This window comes from Penicillium bovifimosum (assembly GCF_028826915.1).
Source record: "Penicillium bovifimosum strain IBT 22155 chromosome Unknown utg000002l_segment0_segment0, whole genome shotgun sequence".
Taxonomy (NCBI): domain Eukaryota; kingdom Fungi; phylum Ascomycota; class Eurotiomycetes; order Eurotiales; family Aspergillaceae; genus Penicillium; species Penicillium bovifimosum.
The window spans coordinates 2,764,749-2,777,048 of NW_026622711.1; the positions used below are offsets into that span (position 1 = coordinate 2,764,749).

General features: G+C 50.3%; 5 protein-coding genes across 5 annotated transcripts; 2 read left to right on the top strand and 3 right to left on the bottom strand.

Moving 5' to 3' along the window:
• Window positions 1-435: 435 nt before the first annotated feature.
• tim9 (protein transporter TIM9) lies at window positions 436-942 on the bottom strand (the record flags this gene model as incomplete). The annotated part of the gene is made up of 3 exons (XM_056662980.1): window positions 436-630; window positions 761-830; window positions 935-942. 3 exons carry the CDS (start codon window positions 940-942, stop codon window positions 436-438), a joined length of 273 nt encoding a protein of 90 aa, XP_056525093.1.
• A 1,705-nt stretch (window positions 943-2,647) lies between these two features.
• Window positions 2,648-5,539, top strand: N7515_002237 (uncharacterized protein; the record flags this gene model as incomplete). The annotated part of the gene is made up of 3 exons (XM_056662981.1): window positions 2,648-2,804; window positions 3,041-3,196; window positions 3,252-5,539. 3 exons carry the CDS (start codon window positions 2,648-2,650, stop codon window positions 5,537-5,539), a joined length of 2,601 nt encoding a protein of 866 aa, XP_056525094.1.
• Window positions 5,540-6,174: 635 nt separating this feature from the next.
• On the bottom strand, window positions 6,175-6,408 carry N7515_002238 (uncharacterized protein; the record flags this gene model as incomplete). The annotated part of the gene is made up of 1 exon (XM_056662982.1): window positions 6,175-6,408. The coding sequence occupies one exon, from the start codon at window positions 6,406-6,408 to the stop codon at window positions 6,175-6,177; it is 234 nt and encodes a 77-aa protein (XP_056525095.1).
• Window positions 6,409-6,748: 340 nt separating this feature from the next.
• Window positions 6,749-10,078, bottom strand: N7515_002239 (cation-translocating P-type ATPase; the record flags this gene model as incomplete). Its single annotated transcript, XM_056662983.1, has 1 exon — window positions 6,749-10,078. The coding sequence occupies one exon, from the start codon at window positions 10,076-10,078 to the stop codon at window positions 6,749-6,751; it is 3,330 nt and encodes a 1,109-aa protein (XP_056525096.1).
• A 1,844-nt stretch (window positions 10,079-11,922) lies between these two features.
• N7515_002240 (ABC transporter integral membrane type 1) lies at window positions 11,923-12,105 on the top strand (the record flags this gene model as incomplete). Its single annotated transcript, XM_056662984.1, has 1 exon — window positions 11,923-12,105. One exon carries the CDS (start codon window positions 11,923-11,925, stop codon window positions 12,103-12,105), a length of 183 nt encoding a protein of 60 aa, XP_056525097.1.
• Window positions 12,106-12,300: the final 195 nt, after the last annotated feature.

Genomic DNA, 12,300 nt, shown 5'->3' on the forward strand with positions numbered 1-12,300 from the left:
TACACGAAGAGACAGAAAATCGAACGCCCCTATCTATCTGGACTCGAAAACGCAAGATGAGACTAGCAGCGAGGAATGAGGCTGGATTGACGAGCACGAGGATTAAAGTTCGGCTCTGTTGACTGACAGCCTATGTACATCTCCCGACGCACATGATCACTTCTAGTTCTTCGATAGATTCAAGTCTGTTGTATTTTGAGCCCGGGGAGAGAAGAGGTAGATAAATCTCCCGCGCTAATCACTATAGTACACGGTAAGGAGCCGATCCTGCCTGCTTCCTCGCCAAAAAGGGTGACTGATCACTGTGCCATCCCCTGAACCCTCGAAAAGAACCCACCGTCAGACCGAAAATGACCAGGGCGATCAAGCCCGTGTTGCCAGCCACCGAGTCCACGAAATGCATGTTGTCAAACTGGAAGATATGGTATTCGACCCTTAGTTACCACCCATGGAGCCGCTCTGCATCATTGCGGCGTTCTGTTCCTGGAAACGCTCGTTCAAGCGGGCGGAGCTCTTGAGGTTCTTGTCGACACAGCGCATGACGCAAGTCTCCTCGCGGTTGATGAGGGACTTGGTGGTGAAGTCGTTGACACAGTCATCGAAGCAGCGCTGGACCATCTTGGAGTACATCTAAGGGAGACAAAGTCAGATCTGAGTGTTGGGAGAAGACATGTCGATGACGGTAGGCACGTGGCATCGCGAGGAGGGAAGGGGAATTCGTGTAATCAGATGCCAAAGAGGACACCCTAAAGTTACATACAGTCATAAACTCCTTCATCTGCTTGCGCTCCATGCGGGAGGCGAACTCTCGCTGTTCCGATGCATTGAGACTGTGATTTGGGAATTAGTGGTTTGCTCAGAGGGCGGTATGGAGAGACAATGGAGTGAAAGACAAGACAGATGAGACTTGACATAGTCCATAGGAAGTGCTTACGATTCCATTGTGATAGATGAGTGAATTGAAGATGTTTGATGATAAGTTGCTTTCCACAAGTGTCCTGCCAAACGCTAGCTCCGCTGGTTCTGAGCTTCTCGGACCCCGGAGGAACATTAATCCAGGAGACTCACATCTGTATGCCTTAGGCGCCTAGCAACTACTGCATCCACATCGCTTTGATACTCCAATTTGGCGAGTGGACTTCCATCTTGATGGCTCATTGGCTATGGGCGGCCTATGGCAACATAGTACATCTGTTATTTGACACTCCGACCAACCAGCATGCCGGCGGAGGCATCTGATACACGATCATCGACATCTCTGGTACGCCCAAACGGGAGATATTGATCCGATCGGAGTTACTGGCCAAGAGCGGAATCGCGTCCACGTGATCTAAAGCGTCATCAATATCCCTTCAACATCACTTCATGACGCTATGAATAGACGGTAGCGAGGAGGTAGCCCGTTAAACGTGGCCAAAGAAGGTTACACCCAGATAGAAGACAATGCGATATCATATTTGGATATGCGATCATCTTTGCGATGTAATTCTAAGAATGTCCAGCTTATTCTACTCTCTTGGGGCATATAATTACCCGAGAGTGACGTAGAACGTGTGCATCAAGGCCATTGAGAGTCTCGAAAGGGCTTTAGATACGCGATTTCGAGACCAGTAGGAGGCCAATCAAGTGTTATGTCTACGAGAGTCGAGAATGACAAACTCGAGCCACATTGTCGCGTAGAAACACACGGATAATTGTTGTAGATGTAGTATGTACTCCATACGTACAACGTACTACGTCGAGTTCGTTGGCCAAGGCCCAAAATTCGAGTTGGAGTTATCTGGTAAAAAAATGAAAATCGGTACCTGATCCGGAAGATCTGAAACCCGATACACCCGACTAGTAATCTCAAAGAGACCCCTAAAAGGGTCCAGACACGATCCAAAGAGTCCAGGACCCATCGGTTCCAGACTATGTCGTACTCAGTGGCTGTTCTTCACATTGCGATGAACCAGATCCCCAAATTCTAATGGGAAAACACTAGACATTCCAGGGCTAAAGATACTATACAGCATGCTAAAATATGGTCAGAAAAGTCCTGGCACTGGTAGATTGATCCAAAATGATCAACAACTACAAGATAGCTGGAGGTATGAACGTTGTACTTACTGTGTACTCCGTAGTTGAACGACAGGACCCATTTTTAACCTCATCTTGGGAACCTTGGGTCTTTCAAAACGACTATTCATAGTCGCAGGATCTGGAAAAAGGAGAAAATTTCCCCTGAACAAATCTCCAGAGGTTGTTCGTTGAGCAATACCTAGGCAAATTATTAGCTCTGTCATATGTGTTCGGCTTGGCTCGTGCCCTCCGAGACTCATTGACCCTTTCGACACCTTCAGCCCTTTCGCATCCCTTCATCCATCGTACCTTCTCTCTGACACGATCATCAACTCGTCATCCTCACTTTCTTCTTTGACTTTGTTTATCCCCTGCTCGTGACTTTCGTTTGCTCTGTTCTTTGATCTGCCTCGATCCTGTTCCTGTCCTGTGCTATTTTTGGGCCCAGCCCCAGGATTTCCCACACGAGGGCGGTGACGCAGGGCCCCTTCAACTTTCCCGAATCCCTTCATCAATACCCACATTTCTACGTTGCCTCTGATTATTAGCACCTTCGATTTCATCTCGAGTCGCTTTCAGACTCGCGATGGTAACGGTCGGCAAGTCGCACCCGGGTGCTGACCCCGTTCAACCTCTCTCAACCTCGCCTGATCCCGTTGGCGCCAACTCCCCACCATCGAAACGTGATCTAGCTTCATGGTGGAAGCAGTTCAAGCGGAGTACCAGAAAGGATGATTTAAAAGGTACGTTAATGTTGTTGAACGCGACGAAAGGACAAAGGCGACCGCAAAAATATTGCCTGGGGCAGCCCCGGGCCGCACCGGTTCCCATGTCCTTCCCCCTGAGCCCCCCAGGTCAAATCCTTTGTCGCACAGATGAGGTTGTGGAAATCTCAGAGTGGAAGATTTGGTCGCTCTCTAGTCGCTTTCATGAGTTCTGTATCGTTTTCCGATCTGGTTTGCTGACTCGTCAATCGCAGAAGAAACACCCCGCGGTATCTTCGGAGTCCCACTGAATGTCAGCATCAAGTATGCAAACGTGGCAATATCATTGACCAACGATCACGGAGAGAGCTTCATATACGGATATGTGCCCATTGTTGTTGCAAAGTGTGGAGTGTTTCTCAAAGAAAAGGGTTAGCACATGTTCTCGCGTACCCCATGACTTAGCGCTGACCCATTTTCGAACAGCGACGGACGTCGAGGGCATTTTTCGGCTCAACGGATCTGCAAAGCGCATTAAAGACCTTCAGGAAGTCTTTGATTCCCCGGAGCGATATGGTAAAGGCCTCGACTGGTCCGGATATACCGTCCATGATGCGGCAAATGTACTTCGACGATATCTAAACCAGCTCCCCGAGCCGATCGTGCCGTTGGAGTTCTATGAACGCTTCCGTGAGCCGCTGCGGATTTACCAGCGACAGGCACTGGAAGGAAAAGTGACATCGGATGCCGACAAGTTCGACCACGCCAAGGCTGTGGAGACGTACCAAAACCTTATCATCGAGCTCCCTCCGTTGAACAAACAACTGCTCCTTTATATCCTCGATCTCCTTGCGGTCTTCGCCTCGAAGTCAGATCAGAACCGCATGCCGTCGGCTAATCTGTCTGCGATATTCCAACCCGGCATGCTATCGCACCCTCAGCACGATATGTCACCAGAGGAGTATAAATTGAGTCAAGACGTGTTGATCTTTTTGATCGAGAATCAGGATCATTTCCTGTTCGGAATGAGTGGCACGGCGGCTGATGAGAAAACCATGAAGGAGGTCGAGGCAGGAATGCCACGGCCAGTGCCTCATGGCAATGTTCGGCGATCTGTATCAAATGCCAGTGCAACTACAGAAGGCCACCGCAAGCTAGGCAGCGTCCGACGAAATGTCTCCGTTTCGTCGCGCAATTCGCGTCATTCGAACAACACGCAAAGTCCCGTGACACCGACCTCAATGACCGTCGGTGGTGGTGCTAGTGGTGTTCACCGGAGCAACACATTGCCCTCGAAGATGGGCCCTGTCTTGACCTCTGCTCGCTATACACGAGCCCACGATACTGGCTCGCACAATCCTTCCGGTCTTGCGGTTTCTCATGAGAGTTCTCCGTTGGCCAGTGGCACATCGTCGGTGCGTGAGGAGCCCGAGCAGGTTCCCCGGGCTGTTGCACAGCCTGCTGCACAGCCGGCTCATCAATCCCTCTCGGAGCAGCTACCTGAGAAGCTTGCAGAGCAACAGGACCATAGTCAATCGACTGGCTCATTGACTCAAGGCAATGCGTACGTGCACACGTCAACCCATGGCCCGGTGCCCCCAGCGACTGCCGAACTTCTTAGTATCAGCGAACCTGCGAAGCCCCAGAATATCGCCATTCCTCCCGCTGCTCCTATCGCCCCATCGCCACAGGCCGTCACTCCTAGTCGGGAGCGCAAGCTTTCAAATTTGTTTACCAGGTCACCGCCGCCCAGTGGTGAACTCAAAGAACCCCGGCAACCAAATCGCCTGAGAAAAAAGCGCATCCCCGGGAGTGCAAGTATGAGTGCTCAGAGTTCGGTTAATTCTCTCCACGGTTCGAACGTCGATCCCAGTGCAGATCTTCAACACCAGCACGAGCGATCTGTGGATGCCGCTCTCGGCGGCGATACGACCCCAAGACCACCGAATACCGCGACTCTTGGTGACCGGGAGAACCCCTCTGATTCGAACCTGGCTCTCACCGAAGGGACTGCACAGCATCAATCTGACCATACTTTGCGACCTCACAGGTCACGCACGCCCTCCATGCACTCGCGTTCTTCCTTTACTGACCAGTCTGACATGGATCAGCCCGAGGATAGTTCCCGCCATGAGAATCGTCGTAGCTGGCGGTTTCACCGATCTTCCAAGCGTACCACCGAGCATACTGGACTAGGTCTAGCATCTCCTCCATTGGTGGCCACCAATCCTAGAGCCGATCAAAGCACCAGTTCCTTCGGCAGCGGAAACCACCAAAACCCGGATGTCTCCCATCAGCCGTTGAGCTTGGACGCCGGACTGCAGGGCAGTTCTTCTGCAGGATCGGAGCCTGAGAAAAAGAGTTTATTCGGCAAGTTCAAGGCGAAGGTTGCCCAGGTTCGGGATGGTGTCAAGGATGATCGGGAGCGCACAAAAAGCCCCAATCAGTTGGAAAGCGACCCTTCCCTCAGCAGCCAACCCCTTTCTCCTCTTATTACCAGCTCCGCGAATGGCAATCCTGTCCCTATCGAGTCGCCAACTGAACAACTGAAAGATGAGCACGTGCGTTCGCCAGTGTCGCCATTGCCTGGTGCTGGTCTTCCGCCGTCTATCCCGGAGGAGCCGCATAGTCCTAAGACCACTACGGCTGGTACTGTCACTGAGCAGAAAGAGTCTGTTGAGCTTCCGGCTACAGAAGCCACGCCAGTCTCAGAGCAGACAGTCTATCATGAAACTCCGAAGGAAGCCGTAGGCCCCGCTGCCTCGGCTGCTTAAACTGCTCCAGGCACTATTCACGCAAGTGTTTTCACGTTTTCACCCTTATGATAACCATGATTGCTCATCGACGGCCTGCACCTTCATCCTTTACCGACCGCCACATGCAGTATTTGTTAACCCATTTGACAAGATATGGATTATTTCCGGATCGTGGGCTTCGGTCGAGGCGTTGAACGAGATCGCTATTTGTCTTTTATCCCGCGTTCGTGATGAATGGGCTTTGCCCTGGTGTTCGTGGCCCTCTTGTGCTCTCATCCCTTCGCTGCTTTCTGGGTGGCCCGATGCCATCTGATGTCCCTCTGAATGACCACCTTGTATTCTCTATCCCATTGCTTTCACACACCCTCCATCCCCTCGCAATGGCCCGAAAGTTCTCATATTATTAGCCCGTTTCCGGATCACGTTGCCATGTGGAATGAATGTACGCCTGTCTCTGCGATTGCAGCCGGTCTGTCTTGATCTTTTTTATCATCTTTTCCTCCCGGATCTCCCATTCTTAGGTTCGGCTTGCGGTATCAGTCCGTTGATGTTATAAACTTATGAAAACAACAGGATTATGTTCTTCCATTCGTCTTCTGCGCTCGTTCGTGTAGCTGTAGAGGGTTCGTGCGGCTGTGTTTGCTTGTTGGAGATCAGCTGAGAGAAGGGTCGCTTTCCAACTGATTGGGGCTTTTTGTGCGCTCCTGATCATTCTTGACACCATCCTGAACCTGGTCAACCTCCGTCTTGAACAAGGAAGAAGCAATGCAAAAAAAGGTGGTGGTGGTGGTGGTGATGATTTCGTTCGAAGGACGAGGGGCGTTCAAGTTCGGCGTTGGTCGAGTCAGCCAGCTCACCAGTTGACCAGGCACTTCACGACTAAGCATTTCACGACTAAGCAAATCTCTCCTTACACCACATTACTCTACCGGAACAAGGATTGATTATTCTCATACTGAATACGCATTCCTATAATGAAGGCCCGGGATGAAGGCAATGACCTCCGAGGCGTTCACAATGTCTTAATCGCGGATTGCTGTCCTACGTAGCTCTCTCTCTTATAACCATTATTGTTGACATTTTTACATATTTGCTATGGAAATCGATTCACGAGCCTCCCGGGCACGCTCTCAGGCACCAAATTATATACAGGACCCCATCGTTCAAAGTACACTCACCCACCCCATTTTAAATCAAATGGAAGATCTTTTCTCACCAAATGATCTTCTACCATGCAATCCGAGCAGTAGGACCCTTTGGCCAAAGACGCACGGAGAGCTTCCTGATCTCATCCATGCACAGAATGCCCAAGGCAAGCGGCAGAGGCAGGAACCAAAACTCCAGTGGAGCCGAGCCAGTGCCAAAGATTCTCTGGAGCCCCGGTTCCTCAGTGACAAAAACCGCAATAGAAAGACTAACCATCAAGCTAGCGATAAGCCAAGGGTTTCGGCGCTTCTTGCGAATAGGATCAGCCTGTAGAATCGAAAGACGCTTATTCCGCACACTGAGAAGGTTGGCCCATTGTAGAATGAGAAGGCAGATGAAGTATACACTTTGACCGACGACGTTGAAGTGCGTCAGTTCGGCCTGCGTGTAGCCATGGAATCCATCGGTGTATTTCTCGAATGCGAAGAAAAGTGCGCTGGCTGGAATGCCGGCGTGTCTCCAATAATAGAGGAAGTACATGGAATGGGCACAGACTGTTTCCATGACTCCGATGAACAGGTAGCTTTGGATGTAGACTTTCAGGTTGATCAGATGATCCTTCTTGTGGTTGCGAGGAGGGAGCTCGAGCAAGTCGAATTCTTCTTGCTCCATTATAAGGGATAAGGAGCAGAAAAGATCGGTGAAGACGCAGATGATGATCATCAAGAAGGAAGACAGTGGAAGAGGAACACCGAAGAAGACGTTGAGAAGGACGGGCCAGATCTCTGACCATGAACCGGCTGGAAGGAGATAACTGATGACTTTCTGGAGATTCTGGAAAACTAAACGTCCGAGGCGAATGGCATCAACGATAGAGTCGAATTTATCCATCAAGATAAGATCGGCAGCTTCAAGGGCCACGTCGCTGCCAGTTATCACTGCGACGCCGACATCAGCAGCACGCATTGCAGGTGCGTCATTGACGCCGTCGCCGGTCACTGCGACAACGTTATCACGATTGCGCAACTCGTTGACGATGCGAAGCTTCTGATCGGGCATAGTCCGCCCAAAGACAATCTCTTGGTAGCCGCAAACCACGTCCCAATCTTCGTTGGTCAATTGAGAGATTGAGGGGCCTTCCAGAAGCAGGGAGGTCTGCGACCACGAGAGAGCAGGATCTGTGGATGGCTGAGAGATAGAGTCCTTGCTAAGTCGTCTCTGTACGATCGTGTCGAAAGAATCGGGTTCAGCATCTCCGGAGAAGATGCCGATCTCGCGTGCGATGGCAGCTCCAGTGAGACCAAGATCACCGGTGATCATAAAGAAGCGAGCACCCGCTCGTCTGCAAGCTGCTACTGTTGAGGAGGCTTCTTTGCGCGGCGGATCGATGATACCAAACATTCCGACTAGTGTGAGATCGCAGATGCCTTGGCTTTCAATCTCGTCTCCAAAAGCGTTCGTTCCAACGGGCTGGATCGATGTATACGAACGCTGGCAAAGAAGAATCACTCTCTGGGCACCCGTAGACATTTTCGTCTGAGCTTTTGCAAGCTGCTGCACGGCCGCTCCATCCAGTGGCTGAACGCTATTGGTCTTGCAAGACCAGTAGGACGTACAATGGGGAAGGAGAATGTCAGAAGCACCCTTCATGAGAAGCAGGTAGCTTGGAGAAATGTCGTCGGTCTTCCGAGGCTTGTGCACAGTGAGCATCCACTTGTTCTTCGAATTGAATGGGATGCTGAAGACACGTGGATATTCATCGTTCATCGCCTTGACCGCACCCTGCTGGGCGGTTTCAACGAATTTGAGAACAGCACCGTCGGTGGGATTGCCAAGTATCTTTCTCTCTGCGATCGGAAGTGAAATAGTCGCTGGATCAAAAGTCGCGTCGTTGCAAAGAGCGGCGACTTTATGAAGATTCGACAGTGGCCCCAGGTTGCCTTTAGTGAAAGCTGCAAAGGCTTCTTCAGCAGGCATGCTCGAGTCCACAAACGCGGTCGTGATCACACTCATGCGATTCTCGGTCAGGGTACCCGTCTTATCAGAACAAATGACGTTGACACAACCCAGTGTTTCCACTGTGGACAGACCCTTGGGAAGGATGTTGTTGTTCTTCATGCGTCGAGCCACCATCATGAGAGTCAGGGCGACACCGACGGGCATACCCTCTGGAATGAAGGCGACGACGCAGCCCATCACGTCGTTCAGCATAGCCACAACGTTCATGAAGCCGGGGTGATCTTTTCGAAGCCACCCAGACCAGGTGAAGACGAGCAGGGAGGCAAGGCAAACGGTCAGTCCGACAATGATATAGACGAATCGAGTAATCTCACGCTGGATGAGCGTGGGTTGCTCCTTGACCGAGGAAGATGATACCGTGATATGGCCCATGACGGTATCCTTTCCTGTCAACACAACGATGCCGATTGCGCTACCATTTGTGACCATGGTTCCCATCAGTGCAACGTTGCGGGACTCGAGGAAATTGGCGTCCGATGCCTCAAGGGAACCGTCGATTTCATCGGATTCTCCAGTCAGAATCGAGCGATCGAAGCGGACATCTCCAGAGGTGGCGAGAAGACAAAGATCCGCAGGCACCTTGTTGCCGATATTCAGCTGGACAACGTCGCCGACGACGACTTCAGTGGATGGAATTCTCGTGGCGACACCGGATCGTAACACCACGGCATCGGTGGGTACCAGGTCCAGAATGGCTTTCATGGTGCGAGCAGTGGACCAGTCTTGGAAGGCAGAGAATGAGGCCTGGAGGAAGATGACTATCAGGACAAGGATGGCCAAGCCAAGATTGTACGGAGCCGGATCTGGATCACCAAGAGGGCGCCAGCAGATGAAGAATATAATGACACCTATCCAAAGGATCGAGCAGAAGCCCCCAAAGATGTACTTCAAGATCTTCTTAACGTAGTTAGGAGGGATATGGGGCAATTCGTTCTTGCCATCGCGGGCTAGACGGGCACTCGATTCCTCCTGAGAGATCCCCTCAACGCTACTGTGAAAGCGCTTGTAGAGATCTTCGACAGACCGAGTGTGGTAGTCCAGGGTCTCCAAATAGCGGGAGTTATCGGGAGTCCCTTTGCCCTGGGCTTTCAAGTCTTCGTCGTCTTGCTCACGCCTCTCCGATTCGGAGATTTGGTGGCTCAGCCGATGAAACTCGATCTGCATATTGGAGACGGATCTAGCACGGCTGCGAGAGCGCGAGCGAGTCAAGGAACGAGCCCGACCTGCATTCTTCCCACGTCTTGGTCCATCGGCACCAGGCTCACGGTCGTCCGGACCGAAGGAGATAGTGCGATCCTGTATACTGAAGCCATATTTGTCGACCGAGGGGGATTCTGGCATGTTTTTTTCGGATTGGTCGTTGAGCTGGCTATTTGGGTACCCTATGGACATCTTTAGTTAGCGAAAGAACGAGGAAGAGTATCAGTGGAAGAAGGAAGGAATTGGGCAACGTACGACGGCTTCAAGCTGAAATTCAAGTTGAAATGAGACAAGAGAAGAAGGTTGAGGCAAGGCTTCTTGAGGTAGGTCAGAGGAGACAGAGTATATGCGAGTCGAGCAGGCTTTTAGGACAAAACAGTCACAGACGAACGGAGAGATATTTGGATGAAGCTCAAAGGTTGGCCCGTCTTATAGATCTAACATATGGAACCCACGCCAGACACAAAGGCAGTTCCATGAGCTGAGAGTTTCGTCTAGATTACTATTTTACGTACAATTGGACAAAGTAAAGGTATTTCTTGCTATGCTATCGTGACATCGTAACCTTGGAAGTGAAGATGTTTTCAGTTGTGGTATGCGATAGGTCAGAATAAGTCCCCGGAGTGGGCATCAAGCTTAATGCTTAAAGTTGTGGCTGTGTAGAAGAAAAGGTCTATGCGGGAGCCATGTGGTAGGTGACATTTGTACAAGCTTTTGCCGTTCTCGGTCAACAGGTCAATCTTGGAACTTTGGTCCATCGAGGGATTTATTTTGATGTGGCTTGCGGATGCGGCGCCGTTTGGTACAACAAATCCCTCAAGCCTCAACAACCGCTCCAGTCTAACCTGAAAACCTCCAACCGTGAGCGATTTTGTTGCTTATCGAAGGAAAACCATCTAAGCGAAGTTGGTCACGTCGATCTGTTCTAATGGCCACGATATGCGCGAATATACGTCTCGACGGTCTCGTAGCCCAGAAAGGCAGGTCCGCGCTATCAACACTCATGGAGTCATGGCCAGGAGACCGAGCCAGTAAATACTAGACAGTTGTCGGTAAAATTATTGTATAGCATCCAGTGTGGACTGGGACAAAGTAGTATATCGAAAATCCCTCACACAACTAAGCTTCCCTCATAACTAGTCACTTTGATGGGTTTACCCTAACTTAACCCCAAACATTGTTCTCTACCGGTTTTGTGAATAAATTAGCTAAGAGAGAAACTGAACTCCCAGGACTCAAGGGATATCTCATTTCTATTTAGCCCTCATCTTCGTCTATGTGATATCAAATGCGTTTGCAGAGGTTGGGGGTCGACATACTGCGCATCAAGAAAGATCACACCCTCGGTCCCAATCGACCCACTGATCAAATTTGCTGCCATCGAAAAACCTTGATGCTCTTCACATGCATTTCTTCCTGTGGGCTATCATGGGTTATCACACTTCGTATTGAGCCACCCGGCGGTGATATCTCTATGCCGGACTTCTGACTAAAAGTCAAGGCAGGACCGGGCATAGTCACTCTCTTTAGTCCTCACTTCCGTGGGATTCTAGGCTTATTTAGGACCTGTTTACATACATAGGATGTCTTGTTGTATGCAGACCGAGGCTCTCAAAGTGTGTCATTCTCTTTGTTTATCCCGGCTGTATACACAGCCTGCTTTCCCCTAATTTCACGGATCGGTTTCTTCCTGATTTTCCCCACCCAAGTTTCGTAGGTAGCCTCCCAAGTCCTAACAGGAGCTCGGGAGACAAGCTCAACTGAAAATTTCTCCTAATTGCCCTGTACCTTATACGCTGCTGCTGACTGTTGGGCCCTCTTTCGCATCATAGGGTCTATCCAAAGCATTCTCCTCCTGCCATACAATCCTGTCTAATGCAGAGTTTCCAATGTCCAGTTGTAGATAAGCTTAGTGGCGCTTTTAGCGTGACCTAATTCGCGTAGTAGTACTCTAACCCAAATATCTCTGTCTATGAGAGATTTTCTTCCTCCTGTCTCAGTCTACTGCTTCATTGTGTTGTTCACTTACCATGAACATGTCTTTCTACCCGCCGGGATGGGACTACGATCGGGTCTTAAGTGCCTCCGATGATTATATGATGGGATTAACAGCTGAACAACATACAACATTCTTCGGTGGCCTCAGAGAAGATGGTATGAGACACGAGAAGGATATCTGGTGCCATGTCTCTAAAGATGGCATCCGGCAATACGTGTAAACCTGAGATTGAGCGAGTGTTTGGATAGGGATCTTTAGCCCAAATTTTCTCCATAATCATATAAGTATAACTTGGGATGTGAATGAGTGATCGAGGTGCAAATTGCAATGAACTTTTGTGTGGAGGGTGTAATGGGCCTGAAGAACGAGGCGTAATTCCTGCCTAATATATCAGGTGACAAGGCATCAATAGCAC